Consider the following 24561-nt stretch of genomic DNA (forward strand, 5'->3'; position numbering starts at 1 on the left):
GTGAACACCATCCTGCCTTCAGAGCACCCGAGTCTGAGCTCTTTGGGGTACAGGGACGAATTCTCCCTCACCTGGTTCAAGCCAGAATGAAAGCTACAGGCTCCTGTGGCAGGAAACAGGGTTAGCTTCAGGCCCAGCTAAATTCCAGGGCTCAGGCAAACCCAGCTCAAGAGAACCTAGTTCCACTCCCTTTCTCTCCCCTGCGTGACTTATCATTGTGTTCCTCTTGGCAAGCAAGATGGTGGCAGCCGCTGAGCCCCTGCATCCTCTGAGGTTTCCAGTCCAGTGGGAAAGAACAAGTCCACTAGCCTCATTGCTCAATCCCAGGCCCCAAATGTAAGCCTCCTGGCTCTAAGGCCACTGCCTTGGGCCCAGGGCCAGGGCCTGTTGCCAGGGCCACTCTGACTCGGCCAAGCCAGGTCACCTGGCAGTGCCCCGGGAGAGGGGTCATCAGGAGCCCGGGAGCTCCGCGTGGGGAAGGAGCTGGTCTCCCTGGGACCATGAGGAGCGGGGACTGAGTAAGAGTTGGGGGTAGGGGTGGGGAGTAAGGTGCAGACAGGCAGCACATGCTTTTGCTATAGGACGGTGGGGGTTGGAAGGAACCGGGTCCAAACCAGACCAACAGATCCCTCGGCAGGGGGGTGGGGGGAAGTGGGGGAACCCCATGGCCACTTCCCAGGCTCCCTTCTAGAGGCTCTTTGGTGTCCCTGTGGCCACCCCTCTCCTCCTGCCAGGACAGAGGGAGTCAGCACAGTTCCTAAGACAAGGCTTTCATTTCAGCCTGATTGACCTTTCTCGAAACAGGGGAAGCCTGTGACCCCAAAGAGAGCACAATGTAGCATTTCCGTTCAAGCCTCATTCAAATAGTTCAGTCGTTCTCAGTATCTAGACATGTTACTTATATCATTATTGTTGTGTGTGTGTGTGTGTGTGTGTGTGTGTGTGTATGTTTTCATTTGGGGGCCATACACAGCGGTGTTCATGGCTTATTCCTGGTGGTGCTGTTGGGGAGGGCCGACAGGAGGTGCCAGAGATGGAACGCGGTTTGGCTGCATGCAAAGCAAGCACCTTACCTCTGGTGCAATCAATCTTCCTGGCTCACTTTTATTCATAGATTATTAATTTATATCTATAGGGGCTCCCCAGTAGGGCTGGGAGGGGGTCTAGGGTCACTCCCAGTGATGCTGCTATGAGCCCTGCACACACTCGGTCAAGGCTTAGTGGTACTTAGGAGCAGAGAGCCTTGCAGGGAACAGGGAATAAAACCTCAGGGCCTCACGCCTCCACGTACTCGATTCCTTCTTGCTAGCTCCCCAGCCAGTGTTGCTTTGAGTATCCCAACTCTCACCTGCAGTGTCTCTGCCCCCACAGAGGCACTGAACACCACAAACTGGGATAGAGCTCATAGGAACTAAGCTGATGGCACCGGGCAAGGGAGGCATCTGGCCCAGGAGCCTTCCTGGGGATGTGGGGTTCAGCTGCATGGGGGATCGTGGGAGAGTGAGATCCTCCCAAAGCTCAATAAGGGCAAGGGGACCATTGGGGTGGGAGGGACGCAGCAGGGCAGCCCCTGGAGTATTGAGTTGTAGCTTCTCCAACTTGGAACCCCAGCGCCTGAGACTCACACCCCCAGTGGGGTTCACTGACTTAGAATAAAGGTCCGGGTCATGTCCCTGGTGTCTGCAGGCCTAGAAGGGGGGCCCCTCAAAGGAAGGTGATTAGGGGGCAGCCCCTCACTGTCCTCTCCACAGCCCCGGAGTTAGCTGGGAAGGTGGGGGAGGCGCTGGAGGGAAGGGTCTCCCTGCAAGGCCTGAAGGACACTTAGCATCTCCAGCTGGGAACAGTCCTGCTGGATGGTCCCCATGGCCTCTTAGAGCTGTGACTTCTGCCTCCCTGGGAAGACCCCAGGAAACTGGTGTGGGTGTGGGGCTGTGGTGGTGAGCCACTTCCCTCTGGCCCAACAGAGGCCAGAACCATAGTAAAGCAGGTCAGGTACTTGCCTTGCAGGTTCTATTCCCATACCGTCCCCCTGAAGTCCTGCCAGGAGGAATCCCTGAGCACAAAGCCAGGAGTCATCCCTGAACACCACCTAGCTGTGACCCAAAAACAGAAGCAAAGAGATTGGGAGAAGCTGTAAGCAATCCAGGAGGTCCTCCTTGGAGACCCTTGCCTGGCTCCTCCCCACAGTGCTCCCAGGATCAGGCTTTTCCCAACTGTTCTTGCCCATCACACTCTGGCCCCTGCTGCAGGTCCTGCAACCCCAATCCTGGCCGGAGTGCAGGGAGAGGGAGAGCCTGGGAACGCCTGCTGAGATGGTACCCCTAAAAGGGCTTCTCAGCTTTATGCATCTCCACCTCTGGATTATTCCGAAGCTAAGAAGGCAGGTGGGGTTTGCACAAGGAGACCCAGTGTCCTCTCCCAGCTGGTGGCCCTGGGGCCTATGCACAGGATCCTAGAACGGGGAAATGTGGTCCGGATCCTGGACTCTTCCTGAACTGCCAGAGGCCAGGATCCAACTCCCAGTCGCAGTAGATTTGCACCAACCTGGGGCAGGCAAGGGGGTGAGAAGGGGTCAGGAAGGACATCAGAACACAGTCCCCCAACCCAGAAACAAAAGTCTCATTAGCTGCAACAATTACAGGGAAGTTGCCAAGAAGCCACAAAAAAGTCCTCGAGGCAGACCCAGTTTTAGAGACAGCAGACAAGTTCAGGGTCCACACACTAAGTCAGGGTCCAGTTTCAGTCTGCAGCGAGGATTAGGGTTCAGTCTGGGATCAGAACTGGGGTTCAACTGGGATCAAAATTGGAATTCGCTCTGGGGACTAGGATTGAGTTCATTCTGGGATTAGAATCTGAACTAGTCTGGATTAGGACTGGGTTAAATTTCAGATCAAGATGGCTTCTCGGCCTTTTGGCTAAGATCAAGTATAGTGTCTGTTCTTATCAGTTTAATATCTGATACATCCTCTATCCAAGGACAATGTATTAAATGGATTTTGGGGACTAGGAATGGAATAGAAACTTGCTCCATCCATTCCATGCATCAACCTGGTATTGCAGTACCTCTAGGAATGGTGCACCCCCTCGGGGGAATAACAATGGTTAAAGTAATAGACTTACTTAAGAGCTATGGAAAGAAATTGGATTCCTTTGTTTTAGACTTCTAATTAATACTTATACTAGAACACCTATAAAAGAGTTACCAATGTCTTTAAAACGCAATTAGAGGTGCTGGAGCAATAGCAGAACGTGTATGGCATTTGCCTTGCATGAGGCCAACCCAGGTTCGATTTCCAGCATCTCATATGGTCCCTGAGCACTGCCAGGAGTAATTCCTGAGTGCATGAGCCAGGAGTAACCCCTGTGCATCGCCGGGTGTGACCCAAAAAACAAAAAACAAAAACAAAAAAAAAATTCAGATCTAGGATAGGGTTCAGTCTGGGATTAGCACTGAGGTTCAGTCTAGGATCAGGATTGGAATTCACACTGGGGTCTAACATTGGGTTTCAGTCTGGGGCCTAGGATTGGGCTCAGTCTGGGATTAGGACTGGGGTCAGACCGGCATTAGGAATGGAATTTACACTGGGGTTAATTGTGGGATTCAGTCTGGGGCCTAGGTTTGGAGTTCAGGCTGGACTGGGATTGGGGTTCAATTGAAGATCTGAGTTGAGGTTCAGTCTGGAATTCAGATCCATTCTGGGTCTGGAACCCAGGAGGGCCCATGCTCCCCAAGTCAGGGCCAGGGCCAGTTTGGACCCACTGACGCCTCCCCGTGTCTGTCCACAGGGCGGCCTGGCCGCAGGGCTGCAGCGGGAGGAGTGCATCTACCTGCAGATGCTCGAGGTACAGCACCAGCAGTGCCTGGAGGAAGCCAAGGTGGAGAACGAGACGGAAGGTGAGCCCCCACGGGGAGGGCCGGAGGGCCTTCGCACCCCAGAGCCCCGTTTCTCTTCACAGGGTGATCCCATACCCAGATCCCATACCCAGGTCCCCTGGGGAGATGGGTCTGGGAGAGGAGGGTGCCCAGGGTGAAGACAGAAGAAGCCAGAGGCCAAGAGGCCTCCATGCTCCCATCACACTGCCCAGGGCCAGGGGAACCCCAGTGTGAGCAGAGGAGGAGAAACAAAGTCGGGGCTCTGAAAAGTGAGTGGAGTCAATGCTGCCTCGGGGAGGCCCTACCCCCTTCTCCGGGAAAAGTGGAGGTGAAGTGCGTGGCAGCCAGCCTCCCAGAAGGGGAGTCCCAGGGCCCCGTGGGGTGGGGTGCCTATGACAATGACGGGGTGCTGGGAGAGCTAAGATGGCGGGTCTGGCCCTGGGTACCTCCAGGATTCGGCCATTTGCTGCTGGTCAGCCATGCAGAGGGAGCAGAGGACATTGTGTGGCAGTAAGTGACCCCGAGGGCCACACGGAAGCTAAGGCCATGGGGGCAGGGGTGAGAGAGGAGAGAGAGAGACAGAGAAAGAGAGAAAGAGAGAGAGAGGGAGGGAGGGAGAGATGGAGAGAGAGAGTAAGAGAGAGGGAGAGAGAGAAAGAGAAAGAGAGAGATGGAGGGAGTGAGAGAGGGAGAGAGAAAAAGAGAGAGATGGAGGGAGAGAGAGGGAAAGAGAGAGAGAGAGAGAAGGAGGGAGGGGGTAACCTGGCTCCTCCACACAGGTCTGGGTTTGTCACCTCGCAGGTTGGACTAGGTCTGGCCCCTGCCCCACAGTGCGGCCTTCAGAGGGGACACCACACATGGCCACTTACTTCAACTCCCCGCTCCCGCCCACCCTCCACAGGCTGTGCTGAGGGCCAGGAACTCAAGGTCAGTCTCAGAGAGGCCAGGGAGTCCACTGCTCCCCACCATTCCTTGAAAATAGTGCCCAGGGCAGTTACAGGAGCCCAGCCCCAGCAGGGCCACTAGGTCAGGGGACAGCACCTCAACTGCGCCATAGCACCACACAGACTCAGGCGGCTTCCGGGAAAGGCACTGCTGGAGCTGACAGGAAGAGGGGAGCAGCCTGGGAGAAGCAGACAGGCTGGGAGGGGAGTGAGCACCCCACGGGGGGTGGGCGGGCAGCAGGAGGGAAGCTGCGCCCGCCTTGGGTACCTCCCTGGGTCTGAGCTAACCATTATGTAACTACTCACTTGGGAGCAAAGAGCATCATTAAGCTCCCCGGTACCCCAAAGAGGCCGACAGTCCAGGAACACCCCCACCCCCAAGTTCAGCCTTGGCCCTGCTGTCCAGCCCCCTCTGCCCCCCACACCACAGTGCAGCTTTTGCCGTGCAGTTGCCGTGCAACTTTTCCTTCCCTGGCTCAAGAGGAGGTGACCACCTGTTTCCTGGGGCACTGAGCCTGATGGCTAGGCCGAGGGGTGGCTGCCCCCACCCCCTGCCTCTGTGCCCCACCGACCTGAGCAGGAGGAACAGGACTGGCAGGCGGGCCTCAGGGGAGGGGGATAGGACCTCCCGAGAGCCCTGGGCCCCAGACTCTGGGCCCCACTATGCCACCTCCCAGCCCCACGGCAGGCCAGCCACCCTCGTGATCCCGAATGAGGTCACTGCTGGCGGAGGGTGAAGGCCAGGTGCCAACGTTCTGTCAGCAGGCCATCAGCCTCAGACCCGAGGGAGGCAGGTACATGGCTGCGGGCAGCGGGGCTCCCATTCTGGGGTTCTGGCAGGTTCTTGCACATCTAGCTGTGCACTCCTGGCCTGCATCTGTCTGAAGTCATGACTGTGCCTCTGTGTCTGGGGTCTCTAAATGTGGGGCATGAGTCTGTGCAGGCCTGGACATGCCTAAATGTGTCACCCAGTGCACTCTGTGTGTGTATGTGTATACTGTGTACACATGTGTGTCTGAGTGTCTCTGTGTTTCTCTCTGTGTGTATACATATGTGTGTATGTATGTTTATGTGTGTGTGTGACTGGGGGTCTCTGTGTGTGTCTGTGTGTATAAATATGTATGTGTGTATGTATGTATATGTATGCATGAGTGTATCTGGGAGTCTATGTGTATATATGTGTATATATATATATATGGATGTGTATATGTGTATCTAGGTGCCTCTGTGTGTGTCTCCCTGTGTGCATATATATGCATGTGTGTATATATGTGTATGTATGTGTGTTCTGGGATCTCGGTGTGTGTCTCCCTGTGTGTGTGTATATATGTATATATATATATGCATGTGTATATAGTGTATATGTGTGTGTGTCTGGGGGTCTCTGTGTGTGTCTGTGTATATATATATATGTCTGTGTGTATGTATGTGTATTATGTGTATTTGGGGGTCTCTATATATAAATATGTATATGTATATATGGGCATGTATATGTGTGTCTGGGTATCTCTGTGTGTGTTTGTATGTATATGTATGCATGCAAGTGTATATATGTGTATGTGTGTGTATCTGGGGTCTCTGTGTGTGTCTAGGTATGTATGTATGTATGAGTGTGTATATGTATATCAGTGCTGAATTTGCTGAACTCTCTGGTGTCTTCATGTCAGAATGAATATCCATGTGTGTTTGTTTGCGTGTGTGTCTGGGAGTCTCCCCCACATGTCTGTCTAGGCTCACATTTTCTAAAGTGACTCGACAAAGGTTAGAGAAATAGTATAAAAGTCAAGGCACTTGCCTGGCATGTATCTGCAGCTGTGACACTGGTTCAAATCCCAGCACCACATGTTTCCCAAACACCAGAGCACAGAGCCAGAAGTGGGCCCTAGGCATTACCAGTATGACATCAAAACTGAGAGAGAGAGAGAGAGAGAGAGAGAGAGAGACCAATGAAAGAGTACCGAAGGTAAGGCACTTGTCTTGCACGTGGCCAATCCAGCTTCATTCCCAGGTATCGCATATGGTCCCCCGAGCCTGCCAGGGGTGGCGCCTGAGCATTGCTGGGTGTAGCCCCCAAATCAATCAATCAATAAATACGTTTTTAAATGACACATCAGAGCACTCTCCCCACTAGCTTCCTTCCCACCACCCCAGGTTCCACATTTCTAGGAATGAGCACATGCAGCCAGCCAGCCCTGGGTCTGGTGACATGTGACTCGGGACTCATGGGCCTCCGGGGATGGCACACAGAGGATCTTAGGTTCTGAGTCCAGATCCAGCTAACAGGCCCTCTGAATGTCCCAAGTTTGCTGAGCTGCTGCCTGCCCTGCTCTTGGCTGCTCTATCCCTCTTTCTCATGCACGAAGCTTTTTCAGCCACAAGTCCTCTTCACCCTGCCCGCCAGCCCTGCCCCTCACCTATAGCCCAGCTCCAGCTCACTGTCCAGGCCTGCTTGATGCTGCTGAGATTCCTAGAAGCCAAGCATGGCCTCCCCCCGTTGTAGAACCTGGTCCTCCTCTTTGCTTTTTATTTTTTTCCCTCTGGCTAGAGGTGTCCCCCAAGCAATGTCCATGTGGTCCAAGGACCCACATTCAGCCTGGAGCATTTCTGGTTTTCTATGCTTTCTATGCCTGCTTTGGTGATCTGAATTCAGAGCTGATACCCCAGCTTCACGCCCCCTCCCCCTCTCCCCTACCACATGCGCACAGACACACACACAGACACACACAGACACACACACACACACACACACACACACACACACACACACCTGCAGGGACAGGTGGAGACTCAGAGGGCGCCAAACCTGACTAAGGTTGACCATAGCTGGCCTCCACAGCAGGGTGTGCCCAGCTCTGGCCGAGGGGGTGAGACCAGGCAGAACTCTCAGAGAAAGCACACGCAGTGTCTCAGACCTGGGGATGGGGTCCTGCTCAAGAGGGAATCTATGGACTGGCCGTTCCACATACCGGCAGGGTGCTCTGGGCTTGGTACCCGTGTGAAAAATGGGCCCGAGAAGCAGATCTCTAAGTGACAGAGGGCAGCACAGTGCCTGGAACACAAGCATCTGTTGGTGTGAACAGAGTCCTGAGCCTTGCACAGGATTTGCCTGGCATGAAGGGCATGCCCAGACCTCCAGAGAGACTTCCCCAGGAGTGGAGGGGTGCCGGAGAGAGACCCTCACATGCCTCAAGTCATTCAGAACAAAACACTGGGTGTAGGGACAGGATCCCACAAAAGGTTGGGGGTGCCAACGGAGGGAGACTATGATCTAAAGCCAGGCCTTGGGGTGCCACCTCGCTGCAACCACCCTGGAAGTGGCCCCCTGGGTCTCAGCACCACAGTAGCCAGCGGCCCCAGGATCTCACCTGGCGGGACCAGCCCTCTGCTCCCCTTCCCCAGGCCCTCTCCTGGGAACACGAAGACCTTCGGACTTGGGCTGGGCTGGGCTGGGTGCAGCTTGGCATTGACTTGGGTTCAAGGGTTGGGTTTCCTGCTTAGGTCTATGGGACCGGCAGCATGGCCAAGAGACCATGAATCCTCCCTCAGAGGCACCCTCTGAACCATCAGTCGTGATATTTCTATCTGCCTGTAGATAAAGACCCCACGTGGGAAACACAGCCTGCAGTTGGGGGTTCCCAAGCTACCACCCAATCGTGGTTCTCATTTTATCTGAGGATGTGGGGGGAGTCATGAAGGGACTCCCTAGGGCATCTGTGTGTCACTGCATCATAATTTCCAACCCTTTCTGATGCCTCCTCTGCTATTTTTATTTTTATTTATTTTTTTATAATTTTTATTAGTGAAACACCATGAAGTACAGTTGTGGACTTACAAGTTTTTGTGCTTGGGTTTCAGTTATACAATGATCGAGTACCCATCCCTCCACCAGTGCCCATTCTCCACCCCCACCAATCCCAGTATCCCTCCCACCCCCATCCCCCCATCCCACCCTGCCTCTGTGGCAGGGCAATCCCTTTTGTTCTCTCTCTCCTTTTGGGTACTGTGGTTTGCAAAAGAGGCATTGAGTGGCAATCATGTGCGGTCTATAGCCTACTTTCAGCATACATCTCCCATCCTGGGAGGATCCTTCCAACACCCTTTACTTGGTGCTCCCTTCTCTATCTGAGCTGCCTTTTCCCCTAGCATGTGCGGCTGGCCTCCAAGCCATGGAGCGAACCTCCTGGTACTTATCTCGGCTATTCTTGCGTGTTAGTCTCCTATTTTGTTACTTTATGTTCCCCAGATGAATGCAATCTTTCTATGTCTGTCCCTCTCTTTCTGACTCATTTCACTTATCATGATACTTTCCATGTAGTACCACTTGTATGTAAATTTCATGACTTCCATGTTTTCTAACAGCTACATAATAGTAGTCTATTATGTAGATGTACCAAAGTTTCTTTAACCAGTCGTCTGTTCTTGGGCACTTGGTTTTTTTTTTAAGAGTATTTTTTATTTTAAGTTATTATTCAAATAAGTAGTTTAAATCTAATACTTTTTTTAAAAAATTTTATTAGTAAAACACCATGAAGTACAGTTGTGGACTTACAAGTTTTTGTGCTTGGGTTTCAGTTATACAATGATCGAGTACCCATCCCTCCACCAGTGCCCATTCTCCACCACCACTAATCCCAGTATCCCTCCCATCCCCCATCCCCCCCATCCCACCCTGCCTCTGTGGCAGGACGCTCCCTTTTGTTCTCTCTCTCCTTTTGGGTACTGTGGTTTGTGAAAGAGGAATTGAGTGGCAATCATGTGCAGTCTATAGTCTACTTTCATCACGCATCTCCGATCCTGGGCGGATCTTCCCAATGCCCTTTATTTGGCGCTCCCTTGTCTATCTGAGCTGCCTTTACCCCTAGAGTGTGCAGCTGGCCTCCAAGCCATGGAGTAAACTTTCTGATATTTATCTCGGCTATTCTTGGGTGTTAGTCTCCTATTTTGTTACTTTATGTTCCTCAGATGAATGCAATCTTTCTATATCTGTCCCTCTCTTTCTGACTCATTTCGCTTAGCATGATAATTTCCATGTAGTACCACTTATATGTAAATTTCATGATTTCATCCTTTCTAACAGCTACATAGTACTCCATTGTGTACATGTACCAAAGTTCCTTTAACCAGTCATCTGTTCTCAGGCACTCTGTTTTTTTTTTCCAGATTTTGGCTATTGTGAATAGTGCAGCAATGAACATAAAAGTGCAGATGTCATTTTGACTGTACTTTTTTGCCACCTGTGCTATTTTTAAATGAAATTGTGGACATATTTGGGTTTTTTTTTCAAAGTGGGGAGGATCTCTGAAGCATTGTTCAAGATGTCCAGGGGCCCCTCCTGGCCATTCTCATCAACTGGACCAGCAGTTCAATGCAAGGGCTGAATGGTATAGTGCTACTCAGCCCTGCAATGCCAGACATTACCTGGGCACCCCCAGCAGTGCTTTGGGGCCTCCAGGACCGCACCTGGAGTGCTCGGGAGACCATGAAGTTCCAGGGATCAAACCAAGGTCAGGGCCATGCAAACCTTGAACCTTAGCCCCTACACCACCTCTCTGGCCCCATGTCCCTTTTATTTTTTTAAATGATATTCCAGCTGTAACATAAAATGGATAAAAGGAAAGTCTTTTTTTCCCCCGGAATCAAACACTAGTTGTACAGGTAGGTATGACCACAGGGAAGATAGAGTCAGCAGTTGTGCTTAAAAATCCTGAGCATCAGGGGCCAGAGAGATAGTACAGCAGGTAAAGCACCTGCCTTGCACTCAGCCAACCCGGGTTTCTAGCCCCAGCATCCCAGCATCCCCTAAGCCTACCAAGAGGACACCTGGGCACAGAACCAGGGGAAACTCCAGCCCAACAACTATGTATGTATGTATGTATGTATGTATATGTGTATATGTGTGTGTATTATATATTCTGGGCATCAGAGAAGTCTGAGTGTCGGTGACATGGGCAGGTGGAACCCCAGATTCAGCAATCTTTGGCAGCCTTCTCTAGAACATGGGAGATTTCCAGGATACTAACCAGTTCATCGGGGGCTGCTCCAATGCTCAGCCAGCCAGATGGTGGTTCAGTCCTAGCACATGAGGCTGTGGTGCTACTCAGGCTCTGAGGTGTCGGGGATCACCAGGGTTACCCCAGCAATGCCCAAAATGCTCCCAGGATCATACCCAGTAATGTTCAGGATGCCAGGGGGTGCTAGGGATCCTGCCAACTCTTCAGAAGGTCCAGAACACCAGGAAACACATCCTTTCCTTGCTGGGGAGCAGCATTCCTGCAAACTCTGTCTGATACAATTGTACCATGAGTCCCTCCTGTTAGGAAAACAGTTCCGTCTAGGCTCTGGTCATGGCCAAAGGTCCCCCTCATGGAGGCCCACAGGCTGCTCTGAAGTCCAGCAGGTCAGGGTGAGGACTGCCCCCCCTCCATCCCTGCAACAAACAAAACCTTCCCCTGCACTGTTCCCCCCAAGGAGCAGGGAGCAGGGCCAGAGCAATAGCACAGCGGGTAGGGCATTTGCCTTGCATGCAGCCGACCCGGGTTCGATCCCGGCATCCCATATGGTCCCCCCACAGCATCGCGAGGAGTAATTCCTCAGTGCAGAGCCAGGAGCATTGCTGGGTGTGACCCAAAAAGCCAAAAAAAAAAAAAAAAGAAGAAGAAGGAGCAGGGAGCTTCCGGTCTCCTTCCTGACTCCGCAGCCTTGGAGCAGACCCTGGGGAAGGAGGAGGGAGAGTGAGTGTCTGTGGCCCCCTGGCCTTTGTTAACCCAGGGCTCTCTAATTTTACTCCTAGGCTGTGGCAAGATGTGGGACAATCTCACCTGCTGGCCAGCCACCCCCCGGAACCAAGTGGTTGTCTTACCCTGCCCCCCCATCTTTAAAATCTTCTCCTCCATTGAAGGTAAGAGTCCTGGGCTGAAGACATGGGGATCCTGAGGGCCTAGCTGGAGTGGGGATGCTAGAGAGGGAAGCAGGAGTAAGAAAGCCGAAAGAAAGTGGTAAAAGGGGTGGGAGCAATCCAGGGGAGCTTCCTGAGGGAGTGCGCGTATGGGTGCTGGGTCTGGGAAGCACTCAGGGGGTTTGATTCCCTTTTCACATAAAGATAAGTACGTGGGAAGGGCTCGCCAAATATTTGCTCAGCAAATGATAACTGATTGACGAAAAGATAGTGGATGAAATTATGGCTGTCATGTGTGTTCCCGTTGTCCTGAGATGTTCTTGATTGAGCCTTTCACTGCCTGGAGTCACTGACCTCTTGGGCTGTCACCAAATCACCGCCCTCCTTGTCCAGTTCTGCTTGAAGGCACACATGTCCCCATCTAGGGCAGAAAAGGAGTGGGCCTGTCACTGCGGAGTCCTTCAATAGATGCCGAGCGTGTGTGTGTGTGTGTGTGTGTGTGTGTGTGTGTGTGTGTGTGTGTGTGTGCACGCACACAATGCAGATGTTTGGGAGTAAGAGGCACCGCTCAAGACAAAGGCAGAGAGGAGGCAGGGAGCGGAAGCCAGCTCACGGCCTGCCCCAGCGAGCTGACATGAGTGGGCGAGATTCAGCCAGGAAACATCGGAACTGGTGAGGCGTGCTGGAAGGGGCCCAGAGCGAGTGGAGTACACCTAAAGCAGACGGCTCCCGGAGGGTGGGAGGGTGATACTTCTGGAGCATGTTCACAAGGCCCCTGAGGTGGAGGCGGGCACCCCAAAGAGCATCCCCCTTGAGAGATGGAATGAGCATGCAATGACACTCAGTAGGGTGGGGGGGGGCTAGGGGTTGGGAGGGGCGAGCACACAGCAGGCACATGCAAGGCCCCGAGTTCCATCTCCCAGGAGTGTCCCAGGCCCTCGAGCACGGCTGGAGTGGCTCCTGTAAAGGAGAAAAATGGGGAAAAGAAAATCTTCCTTGGGGACCAGAGAAGCTGGCGCAGAGGCATCTCGTGGATCGAGCAGCCCAGGGTGGGTGGGGGCCAGAACTCACTGGGGTCCTGAAAGCTTGGCTTCTTTTCCCACCAAGAAGTCTTGGGAGCAGGGATGGAGTGATAGTGCAGCGGGTAGGGCGTCTGCCTTACACGCGGCTGACCTGGGTTCAATCCCCGGCATCCGTTATGGTCCCTAAGCCCAGCCAGGAGTAAGTACAGACCCAGGAGTAACCCCTGGGCAATGCTAGGTGTTACCCAAAAAGAAAAAAAAAAGAAGTCTTGGGGGGTTCTTTGAACAGGGGGGGTGGTGAAAGCTGTTCTCGATTTGCTGAAGAGGGGCCACATGAACCCACTGTACCCCTCGCCATCAAGATGACCCCTGGGCCGGGTCCCTGATGAGGGCTCTGGTATCTGGGAGGGGTCTGCAAAAAGGCAGGCCCCATTCTCAGGCAGGCTAGAGGGGATGAAGGCAGAGAGCACGGTGGAGGGGAGAAGTGGGGGTGCATGCTTAGGGGGAAGGGGAGGAAAGAGGCATACCCCCCACCCCTCAGGTCTAGGAGGAGAAAAGAGGATAAAAGAGCTGGTGTGGGCAGGGGAAGGGGAAAGCAGGCAGAGTCGGACGACAGGGGTACCAGGGAAGACTAGGTCTGGGCCCAGGAGGATGGAGGATGGAGACAAGGATTCAGAGGGGTGTTCTGGAGAGCCAGACACGAGGTGAGGGCCCGCCATGCAGACACAGTAGGTTACACACACAGCTCCTAATGGAAAGAATTATCCAAAACAACCCCCATCCCTGTTAAACCTAAACCTGTTATTATTTTTATTTCTTGCCAACGCTCTCCAACAAGAAGAATGTCACAGATTATCATACTACTAATCATTCTTAAAATATCTCCCTCCCACACATGCAGTAATCCCATCCATGGCACATGTGGTCCGCCAAGCTCCGCCAGGGGTCACTCCTGAGCACAAAGCCAGGAGTAAGCCCTGAGCAACACCAGGGGAGGCCCAAACATCAGACAGGATTCAGAGGGGGAGCAGCAGGACCCTCTGGGGTCTCTCACTCCAGGTGGCCTCCCCCCCCCTCTGGCCCACTTTCCCTATTCGTAAATTGAATCCAAGAAGGGGAGGTGCCAACAGTCTTTTGATTTAAGCCAGTTTTGCTCCCCAGGATAGACTATTTGGGATTTCAGCATGGTAAAGGGGGTTGGGGGGTGGTATATAGTCACAGGCTAGCCCAGTCCTTCTGGAGGGGTGGGGGAACCTAGGACCTGGTGGATGGGCAGGGAGGCCCTCCTCCCACAGCTCAGAGCTTCCTGGATCCCAGGGAGCGCCTGCTAATTGCACTCCTCCCTGACTCTCTGCTAATTGCCTTCCTCCGGCTGCCTCTTCCCTCTGTCCCTGCTGTGGAATTGTCAAGGCACTTGCATCGTTGTCTTTACTTGAGAACCTGGATTCCAACCCACCATCTGCCTCACCGGAGGCTGCCAGGCTCCTCAGGACCCGCTGGGGGCCTTGGTGCAGATGAGCAAGAGGCAGCCCTTCTCCCAGGGTGGAGGGTAGGGGAGAGGCAGACCGCTTCTCCCCAGCGCCCACCTCCCCACACACTGCCCGGGAGGTCAGTGCCCGGCTGGAGACAGCCTCCACAGCGCTGTTTACTCACTGCTCTGCTCAGTGGCCTCAGCTCTGAATAATGAGGGTGCGGAAATAGAGCCTGGGTAAAGGGCAAGAGCTGGAAAGGGAGGGGAGTGTGTTTTTCCTGGGCAACTAGAAGAGAAAGGTGGGAACTAACAGGGCAACCAGGACCGTGGAGGGCAGGGGCCCCCCATCAGCCAGTGCTGGGAGCCCAGGAAGATCTGGAATCAAGAGGCCGCGTGTCTGCACCCCAGCCCACCACCTCCTCACTCTGACCACGGGCATGCCGTCCTGTCTCCCTCCACTCCTCACGCTGCAGCGATGGTTGATAGGTCCTAATCTCAGCCCAAGCCCAGCAGAGTTTACACCCCGGTATCTACACTGGGCAGGGCCGCCGTGGTGCCGCTGTGAACATGGCTCAGCTCAGGCTGGTGCTGTGAGACACAGCTGTGGACGTGGCCCATGCAGCCCTGGGCAAGGCGAGGCGAGCCTGAGTGTCCACCTCCTAGACAATGAGTTCAGTTTGTCTTCTCTCCCTGCTTGCCCAGCCTAGAGAAGGGGTGTTCTCGCAGGATCTAGGGGGAGGAAGGGGCATGGCCTGGGGAGCTCCTTAGCTCAGGCCTGAGGTGGGCTTGAAGCTTGGGAGGGGCTGGTGGCACCTGCTGCAATAGAGAAATGTGAATGGACTGAGCTGGGGCAGTGAGGAGACCCTTTCTCCATCCTGGGGCCCCTGGCAGCTGCACGACTGAAACTGTACAGAAAAAGGGCGGCCAAGGCAACGAAGTGGGCCAGCCTGGTGCCACATTCTTCCCAGTGCAGGACAGAAGTTAGTCCCCCTTCGAAGAGATAGTATAGCAGGTAGGGCACTTGCTTTGGCCACGGCAGACCTGGGTTTGCTGGCTTTAATCCCTGGCAGCCCAGAGGGTCCCTGAACCCCACCAGGAGTGATTCCCCGAATGCAGAGCCAGAAGTAAGCCCTGAGTGCCGCTGGGTGTGGCTCAAGATCCAAAGCCAAAGTAAAATAAAAAATCAGCCCCACACTATTCCTCCTTCCCACCTCAACTGCCCCACCCCGAATCTTCACCAAAGGAGGGTGATAAGAACCTCTCTCAAAGGGTGGCAGGAGGATTTAGAGAGAACAAGTAGGGGAATCCCCCACTATTTTCCAAGCACATGGCCGTGATGGCACCTAGGAAACACCCACACACGGGGCCCCTGTCGGAGCTCAGGGCAGCTTGATCCCCCTGCGGCTCTGACCCTGAATACCTCAATTAGTTCCAGGTCACCTCAATGCACAGGGGAGCAGAGGTGAGCCGGGGAGACTCAGGGAACCTCCCTGCTCTAGCCTTGCTCTCTCTGTGTAATCTCAGTGCCTCTCTCTTGGAATCTCACTTCTCAAAAGAGACGTGGGACCCCCTTGCCCATTGTGTGGGTGAAGGGACTTAAATGACAGTGTTGCTGGTGGGCGCGATCCCATGAAAAGCCTTCACGTATCTGCCCGTGATGAAGCTACTAATGGTGATACTAGAAGTGTTGGGGGTCTGATGGTGAGAAGGTGGTACTGGTGATGGCAGTGCTGGCGATGATGACAATAATGCTTGTTACCATGATGGTGATGATGGTAGTGTTGGTGACAATAGAGTGGCTACAAGATTGCTTAATAGGAGATGGACGAATGTAACTCCATGTGTAGTGTCAAAAAACAAAGCCTTTGTGAAATCTTGAATTTAGGGGGAGGGAAGGCGGGAGAGTAGGGAGGCATGGACCTGTCTGTTCATTCCCTGATCCCCTTCCCTCATCTCTGAGCTGCAGGAGATGGGAGCCCAGGGGCTTTGGTGATCCCATCCTTGGGGAATGTTTATTTGATCATTGATTTTGCTGTATTGATTCCTTCCTTTCCCTTTTGCAATCATTTTGCTACATACATGCTGATTCTTTTCCTATTCCCTTTCTGTCCCTTGGGAAAATACAATGAATAAATAGAAACTTATTGTCTTTCCCTTAAAAAATTAATTGTGCCGGTTACAATGGTGGTGCTGGTGATGGTGATGGTGATGGTGATGAAAGAGATGGACCGGTGCTGGTGACAAAGCTGATAATGATGGTGGAGCTGGTGACAGTGGAGGTGCTGGTGATGGTGGTGACAGAGTTGACAGACCTGTTAACAGCAGTGAAGCTGATGATGATGGTGGTGCTGGTAGTGCTGGTGGGGATAGATTCGGTGGGACTTGTGACCATGGTGGTGGTGATCGGGCTGGTGATAGAGATGACACTGGTGGCAGTGCTGGTGATAATAATGGGGATGGGGGGGGGCTGGAGCAATAGTACAGCGGGGAGGGCGTTTGCCTTGCACGCAGCCAACCCGAGTTCGATTCCCAGCATCCCATATGGTCCCTCGAGCACTGCCAGGAGTAATTCCTGAGTGCAGAGCCAGGACTAACCCCTGTGCATCGCTGGATGTGACCCAAAAAGCAATAATAACAATAATAATAATAATAATGGGGATGGCGGCACGGTGATAGGGAAGACTGTGTTGGTGCCGGTGCTGGAAGGGGTTTCAGGACCCATCTCCTTTCTCACCTCTTCCTCATCTCCTTCCTTGTCTCTTTCCCTCCTTTTCTTCCCCCACCCCCACCCCCACCCCATCTTCCTCCCTGTCTTTCCCTTCTCCTCCCAGCCAGAAGTGCTCTTCTTTCCCCTCCTCGCTTCCTCTGTCATCCCTTCCTGGCTTTCCCATCTTGCTCCCTCTCTCCGCCCTGCAGGCTGGCTTTCTCCGGACAGTCCCAAGATTGGGAGGGCCCCAGGATTGGGAGGGCGGCTTTCCGTTTCCCCTCCAAGCCCTCTCCTTCCTCCTGGAAATAGTCCCCAGGATTCGGTAGCTGGGGAGACCCCTCACCTCACATTTCCCCCCCAGTGATCTGTCCTTTTGTTTTAGGCTCCTAGAGACAGTGAATGTCTGAGGTATCTGCAGCTCAACTTAGATATGTTTCCTGGTTCCCCTACTAGGACCCCCTGACCCCTCCACCCCCGCCCCCCGGTTTCTGCACTCATGAGGATTTCAGATCTGCTCCCTTGTCAGTGATCTCCAATCCCAACCTATCTATCTACCTATCATTCCTGTGTTATGGTGAGGGCTGAGGGGGATGCCAGGCAATGCTTGGGTTATGTGGTGGCTCTACCCAGCAGTATCTGACCTGTCTGGGAGGGCTTTAAGGCTTCATGCTCCGGGACCTGGCAGTGGTGCCCGAGGACTGAACGTGGGGCCTCACGCTGTCACTGTCCTCCCGTTGTTCATCGATTTTCTTGAGCGGGCCCAGTAATATCTCCATTGTGAGACTTTGTTGTTACTGTGTTTGGCATGGGTAGCTTGCCAGGCTTTGCCGTGCAGGTGAGATACTCTCGGTAGCTTGCCGGGCTCTCCGAGAGGGGCGGAGGAATCGAACTCGAGTTGGCCATGTTGGCTGCATGCAAGGCAAACGCTCTACCCACTGTGCTATCGTTCCAGCCCAGACCACTTTGAACTCTCTGGCTCTGCAGCTGCCTGTCTTTAGTCCTCTCAGCAGCGCATCTGAGCCCCTCTAGCTGTACCAGCAGATGCGGGCGAGGCCCACAGGGAGGACAGAGCAGGCCTGGGCCCCCATCCTTGCTAGAGGGCGCAGCTGCACCTGTCTGCACACCAGCTCCTGGGCCTGGGACCAGCTGATTCCTGCACGGGTCAGATAGTTCTGTGCTCAGCTGTGGGTAGCAAGGATCTGGGTTTAGATTGCACGGGGGATGGGGGATGGGGGGCTCAGGCTCAGACCAGGGCCCAGGAGTGGCTGCTCTGTCGTTCGCATCAAGGGGTCCCCTGGAGGGGGGGAAGCTCTGCTTGTCCCAGGTTCCCCCATGATGCCCGAGTGCTGGGATCAAATCCTGGTGATGGGAGTAGAACTGAGCCTTTAGGGCAGCCGAGCCTCGCGTCTACTCCCAGACTCAACTTTTCTTCTCTCTGTCCCGCCCCCACCACCCACCACCCAGGCCGCAACGTGAGCCGCACCTGTACCGACAAGGGCTGGGCGGACCTGGAGCCCGGTCCCTACCCTGAGGCCTGTGGCTTGGAGGACAGGGATCTGGATGAGGTGGGCCTGAGTTTACCTTCCTCCTTCCCACAGTACCATGGTTGCTCCCCCTTTCCCCCTCCACAGTCTGGGGGGGCACCTGGCTGGGGTCTGCCCTCCCCAGCCCGCCTTCCTCTCTAGGCCTATACTTCTGGGGGGTTATCCAGGTACAGAAGGGGCGCTCCTGAGGACTCCCAGCTAGGGTCCCTGTGCCCGGGACAGGTGCCTGCCCCTCCAGCAAGCTGCACTGGGCTGGCACTGTTGGATATGGGTCCAAGAGCCAAGGAGGTGGGTGTGGGAGCAGCACCCATGAGGCACCCTCGATTCTGGGCATGTAGACGCATCTGGGAGGTATCCTATTAGGCGTTCTACACCGGAGGCCCTCTTGGACCCCTCCCCAAAGGCCATCACTTCCCTCAGAGAGGTTCTCAGCATCCTCCAGCCCCTGGACAGGGTGCCCCGCGCCCCTCCCTCCCTATTGTCCCCTGCTCTGCACAGGGAATGTGACTCTGCTTGCACGAGGACTTGGGAGCCCCAGCAGGAGACCCTCAGCTTCTAGCTTTGCCCTGTCCCTCCCCCAGAGCCAGGCCACCTTCATCCTGCTGTCCCAGCTCCCGGGCTGTATTCCCAGAGGTTCTGCCTGCCCTGCACTGTGCCCCAGGACCCACTGCAGAGGCTGAGGGGCATCTGGACCCCCAAGGGTGCTGAGCCCTCAGGGTTGACTCTGAGGGGGCACCAGGCACACAGTGGGGAATGCAGAGGTGCCCCAAGGGATGGGTGTGAGGACATCTCTCCCGTGATGGTGGGGGTCTGAGTCCAACCCCCGCCCCCTCTGTGGTGACCCCTCCAAGCGGCCACTCCTGGAGCCTGGGTACCAGCCCCTCTTCTGCCAAGGCAGCGGTGGGGAGGCTGGGGGTGCAGGGGACCCCACTCCTGCCAGAGCCTCCTAGACAAGTCCCCACAAGCCTGCACCCCGTCTAAGCAGCACCAGACCGTGTTCTACAGCTCGGTGAAGACCGGCTACACCGTTGGTTACAGCCTGTCCCTGGCCGCCCTCGTGATCGCCATGACCATCTTGACCCTGTTCAGGTGAGGTCCAGCCCTGTCCAGGAGACCCCTGCTTCCCTCCACTGCCAATCCCACCAGCAGAGAGTCCCCTTCCGGGTGGGTCACTGGCCCTGGGCAGCCAGATTGTTCATGGCAGGGGGGTGCGCAGGGGAGGGGGAGGGTTCCTTCAGGAGGCCACACCCAGAGCTCAGCTGTCCTTGCACAGAAGGGTCACTAGGGCACAGGCAGAACCCCTGTAAGCCCCCCACCCAGCCCCGCCCGCCTCCCGCAGGAAGCTGCACTGCACGCGGAACTACATCCACATGCACCTCTTCATCTCCTTCATCCTGAGGGCGGTGGCCGTCTTCATCAAAGACTTGGCCCTCTTTGACAGCGACGAGACGGACCACTGCGAGGGCTCGGTGAGGATGCCCGGCCCTCCTCTTCCCGCCGCGGGCCCCCAGCGGCCTCTGCTCCCCCTTCTTCTCCCACAGCCCCTGGCTCTCTCCTGCTCCCGCCCCGCTCTCTTTTCCAAGAGGGACAAACCACTCTCTTGTGCTCCCGGCAGCTCCTCCCACCCCCACCCCCTCCTCTTCCACCCAGGAGCGGGTGCCCCGCCACTTGGGCCCTCATAGATCTGCTCCTGCTCAGTCACAGTCCTGCTCCTTGGTGGCATCGAGATTACTTCCAGGTCAGAGCCAGAACCCAGAACCCTGGCCCGTGTCTGCTGCTGACTGCCCTTGTGAGCCGAGGGAGCCCCTTGCCTCCATTTCCCCATCTGCACAAGGACTTCCCACTTGGGGCCGGCTCTGCTGTCTGCCATCTGCCTACCCAGGCTCTATTCCTCAAGGCTGCCCTGCCTGCACATGTCCCCTGGCCCCTGCCATCTGGAGTCGGTTGAGACATACCCAGCTTCCCTCCGCGGCTCCTCCAGCAGACTCTGAGCCTTCCCAGGGAGGGAGAGGGAGCAAGTGTGGAAGGAATTTGTTGCCCATCACCAAGGACTGGTCATATGGCTGCGAGCACGGGGGGCCCCCCTCACTGAGCACCCGCAAGCTAGGCTGAGAGCTGAGAACTAGTGCTGGTTCCCAACCATTCCTTGTGGTCAGCGGCCCATGGTTTTCTCCATGACCCCATTATTTCAGGGGTCAGCAGGACCTTCTCCCCAAAGCATGACATGCCATGATGGAATGTCGAGCATCTTGACAGGGGGAGGGAACCCCCACCCCTCGTACTCCAGGAACCCCCCTGGCCCTTCTAAGTCCCTCTGAGGACACATAGACACATAGACACAAACACACACAGATATACACACAGACACAAACTGAGACACACAAAGACACAGACACACACAGATATACACTGATACACACACAAAAACATATACACAGACACACATACAAACACACAGACACACACATGCAGACACATACAGACACACACATGTCTGAGAGACACATACACTCACGCACAGACACACACAAAGACACACACAGACACACATACATACACACAAAGACACACACACACACACACACACACCTAGTCAGACAGTCCTGTGAGCGACAGCTGGAGAGCAGCCTGCCGCCTCCAGCTCATTTGTTAAGGATAATTGTGGAGACAGGCTTCCCCATTCATTAGCGGCTCTGTGAAGCCTGTCTCTGGCCCAGAGAAGCACTGATAATTGTCCCGTTAAAGAGCCAAGTTATTCTTGCTATAAAGCAAAGGGGGAATGGGGGGAGGGGGTGGTAGAAGCCTGTCACTGAAGGAATTGACATGAAACCCAAGGAAGGACTTCCCTGCCAAGGGGAGAAGAGGGTCGGCTGTTCTTTAAGTCTTTGAGGATATCTGAAGCCCAGTGCGCATGGGGAGGAAGGGTGGAATCCAGGTTCTGGGTACAGTGGGAACTGGGGGACTTCCTAGAGGAGGGAGGTGGCTTCACACTGGCTCAGAAGTAGCTGGGCTCCACCTAACACTGGCTTTCCAATCATGCAGGTGGGTAACCATCCCTGAGCTCCTGATGCCCTACCTAGACCTCTCCATGGCTCTGTGACTTTCACCCATCTGGGCAACCACTTTTCCTCTGACCCCTCAGGAGGAATCACCATCCTATTACCCTTAGGGGTTGTGGCCATTCTCTGAACTCCCCCCCCCCAGGAGGCATGGCCATCCTCTGATCCCCCAAGAGGTGTGCCATCCTCTGACCCCCCAGAAGGCTGTGGCCATCCTGTGACCCCCCCAAGGGATATGGCCATCCTCTGACCCCTCACCCAGAGTGTGGACATGAAAGGCTGCAGATGTCCTCTATTGTCTTTTTCCTCATGTCTACTTCCCCCTTCTCTGATGTCTCCTCAGTCCCTCTCTCTCCTCAACACTTTCCTCTGGACCCCACTCCACAGCCCACGACCTACATCCTGACATGTTCAAGCAAGAGTACTCCCCCATACCTCTTCCCGTTCCTCTTAGTCGTGATCGGAATAGATGAATGAGGAGGTGTGGGGGAGATAGACCGGTAGTGGTGTTAAGAGTGAGTTTGTGGATGACCGGGTCGGTGGGAGGACAGACAAATCAGGGTCCCGAGGTTGGTGGGTGGAAGAGCAGATTGGTGAGTAGGCAGCCAAGCAGGGTTTCAATGCATGTCTGCTGGCTATGTAGGTAGATGCACAAGGAGAATAATGGGTGGATGGGAAGATAAGCAGATGACAGATGAGTGTTCCTCGCGGTTGTCTAGTGAGTGGGGAAATCAACTGATAAATGGGTAGGTTGGTACGATGGTTGCATGGTGGGGTAGGTGGTACACATACAGACAGGACGCCAAGCAGTTAATAAACTGATGGGCGGATCATTCAAATCACACACACTTATCACAAAACAGCAGAGAATATAAAGTCAGGAGCCACATGAAGACCACTGAGCACTTTTTTAAGGGGTGAGGAAAAAAACAATGGAAATTCAGTCAGCTAAACCACAGCAGCCCTGTCTGTCACCCCCGGTATCGATGTGAGCAGGCAGTGACTCCTCTTCTCTGCTCCTCCCCCGCAGGTGGGCTGTAGGGCAGCCGTGGTCCTGTTCCAGTACTGTGTCATGGCCAACTACTTCTGGCTGCTGGTGGAGGGCCTCTACCTGTACACCCTGCTCGCCGTTTCCTTCTTCTCCGAGCGGAAGTACTTCTGGGGGTACATACTCATCGGCTGGGGTATGGAGCCTGGGAGGGCTGCCAGGCGGGGGACCGAGGGGACAAGCCCTGAGGAGCTCACTAGAGGGAGGGTCCTCACGCAACCTGCTGCTGTGACTCTGCAGGTCCTGTCTGGCTAAGAGTTGATCAAAGTCCCCCAGGTGTCTCAACCCAGGGCGAGTGCGCACGGTCTATGGCTCTTCCTACCTAGGGCTGACCTGTGACAGGCACACGCTCTTAAGTGCTGCCTTTCATTCCCACCACCACCAGCCCCCAGCCCCTCAAAGACAGGGCAAGAAAGTGCCCCTGTCAAGGTTAGCCCCAGCCTCTCCTGTCCAGTGAACATAGTCCCATTCGTTCACGAGGCCTAGGCTTCTCTGAGTGGACAAACTATGCAACTGTACATGGCGGCCCTGGAAACCCACCTTTTTCTCTCTTCCCTTCTCTCTTTCTGCTTCTTTCTCCTATATCTCCCCCTCCTGCCCCTCTGTCCCTGCCTCCTATGCTCTCTTTTCTCCTCCTCCTTTGGTCGTCACAGGGGTACCCAGCACATTCACCATGATATGGACCATCGTCAGGATCCATTTTGAGAATTATGGGTAAGCTGTTACTCCCTGCCACCCTCACCGGCCTCCATGACGGGGGGTTAAGCCCTCTGGGTGGAATGAGGTGAACTGAGAGAACAGGGTCGGGGCCCATGGGCTCCAAAGATTTCTAAGCCTCTCTCTCCCGCACCCCATTGCTCTGCCCAGATGCTGGGACACCATCAACTCTCCACTGTGGTGGATCATAAAGGCCCCTGTCCTCGCCTCCATCTTGGTAAGGCCTCCTCCTGCCACTGAAAAAGGGGGAAACTGAGGCCCAGGTTGGGGAGCTGCCTTCCCTCAGGCCACACTGGACACCAGGATTTCTGTCAGAACTAAACCCTACGCTCCCCAAGCCCTGAAGCACACCCTTCCTTGCCCCCATCTCCCTCAGAAAACACAGAGGGGGTGTGAAGTCGAGTTTCCCACTCACACACCCCCACAGGGGAAAGCCAGGGGAGAGCGGGAAGGACACAAGGTCCTTGGGCATCAGCCCAGGGCGCCAGCACCCCCTCCTCGCCACCCTGACCACTGACCTCACCACCTACCCACCAGGTGAACTTCATCCTCTTCATTTGCATCATCCGAATCCTAGTTCAGAAACTTCGGCCCCCAGATGTTATGAAGAGCAACAACAGCCCATACTCGTGAGTAGGGGCTCCATGACCTCCCCCACGCCTCCCCCCTCATCGCTCCTTATATTCAAGTCATCCCCCTGGCACATCCCCTTGAACCTCCAGAGTGATCCAAAAGTAACCTTGTCCTTCGCCCTTCACCCCGTGCCCTGGACCAGCATGGAAGTGTCACCTGCCCCCCCCCCCACCCTTACGCCCACACTCTTACCAGGCGTGCCTGCTCCCTCTCCTGCTGGGCCGCACCCAGAAGTTGATCAGACCCAGTCAGGAGTCAGATGCCAAGCCAGAGAGCTGGAAGAGCGAGCAGCCAGCCTTGTCTTGTCTTGTTTACATATGCCTAACACGGACCAGGGGCACACATGCATGGTAGAGTCATAGCCCTAGTGAAGCCCCCAGTTGGCCAAGGAGACAGCCACACGGCAGCCCGGCTGGAATGCCACAGCCAGAGACACAGATGCAGCGACTCCTCCCCATCCCGTAGTGATAACATCTAACATGCTGGGGAATCCATGCACCATCTCATTTCATCCACGCCATCTCCCTTTAACTGACCCCAGCTGACAGACTCCACCTGCATTTCCCCCTCAAGGCTCCAGCAGCCCGTGAGAAGCCCATCACCACAGAAACAGCCAGACACACTGTCTGAGGGGCCAGAGTGATAGT

The 24561-nt window shown here is 54.8% G+C and overlaps 1 protein-coding gene and 1 non-coding gene across 2 annotated transcripts in view; both read left to right on the top strand.

The window, feature by feature from the left end:
* The window catches only part of VIPR1 (vasoactive intestinal peptide receptor 1), a 38192-nt gene that overhangs the window by 8667 nt on the left and 4964 nt on the right, over positions 1-24561 (top strand). Inside the window, exons 2-10 of the mRNA XM_056129572.1 lie at positions 3787-3895; positions 11609-11716; positions 18378-18478; positions 19443-19546; positions 19797-19926; positions 22547-22700; positions 23218-23278; positions 23432-23498; positions 23819-23910. Coding sequence (XP_055985547.1) covers positions 3787-3895; positions 11609-11716; positions 18378-18478; positions 19443-19546; positions 19797-19926; positions 22547-22700; positions 23218-23278; positions 23432-23498; positions 23819-23910 — 926 coding nt within the window. The remainder of the gene's footprint in view (positions 1-3786; positions 3896-11608; positions 11717-18377; positions 18479-19442; positions 19547-19796; positions 19927-22546; positions 22701-23217; positions 23279-23431; positions 23499-23818; positions 23911-24561) is intronic.
* LOC130038002 (U2 spliceosomal RNA) lies at positions 2896-3085 on the top strand. Its single transcript, XR_008794567.1, has one exon. It is a non-coding gene; the product is annotated as a U2 spliceosomal RNA (small nuclear RNA).

This window comes from Sorex fumeus, unplaced genomic scaffold (genome assembly GCF_029834395.1).
Source record: "Sorex fumeus unplaced genomic scaffold, SorFum_2.1 ptg000072l, whole genome shotgun sequence".
In the NCBI taxonomy this organism is placed as follows: Eukaryota; Metazoa; Chordata; class Mammalia; order Eulipotyphla; family Soricidae; genus Sorex; species Sorex fumeus.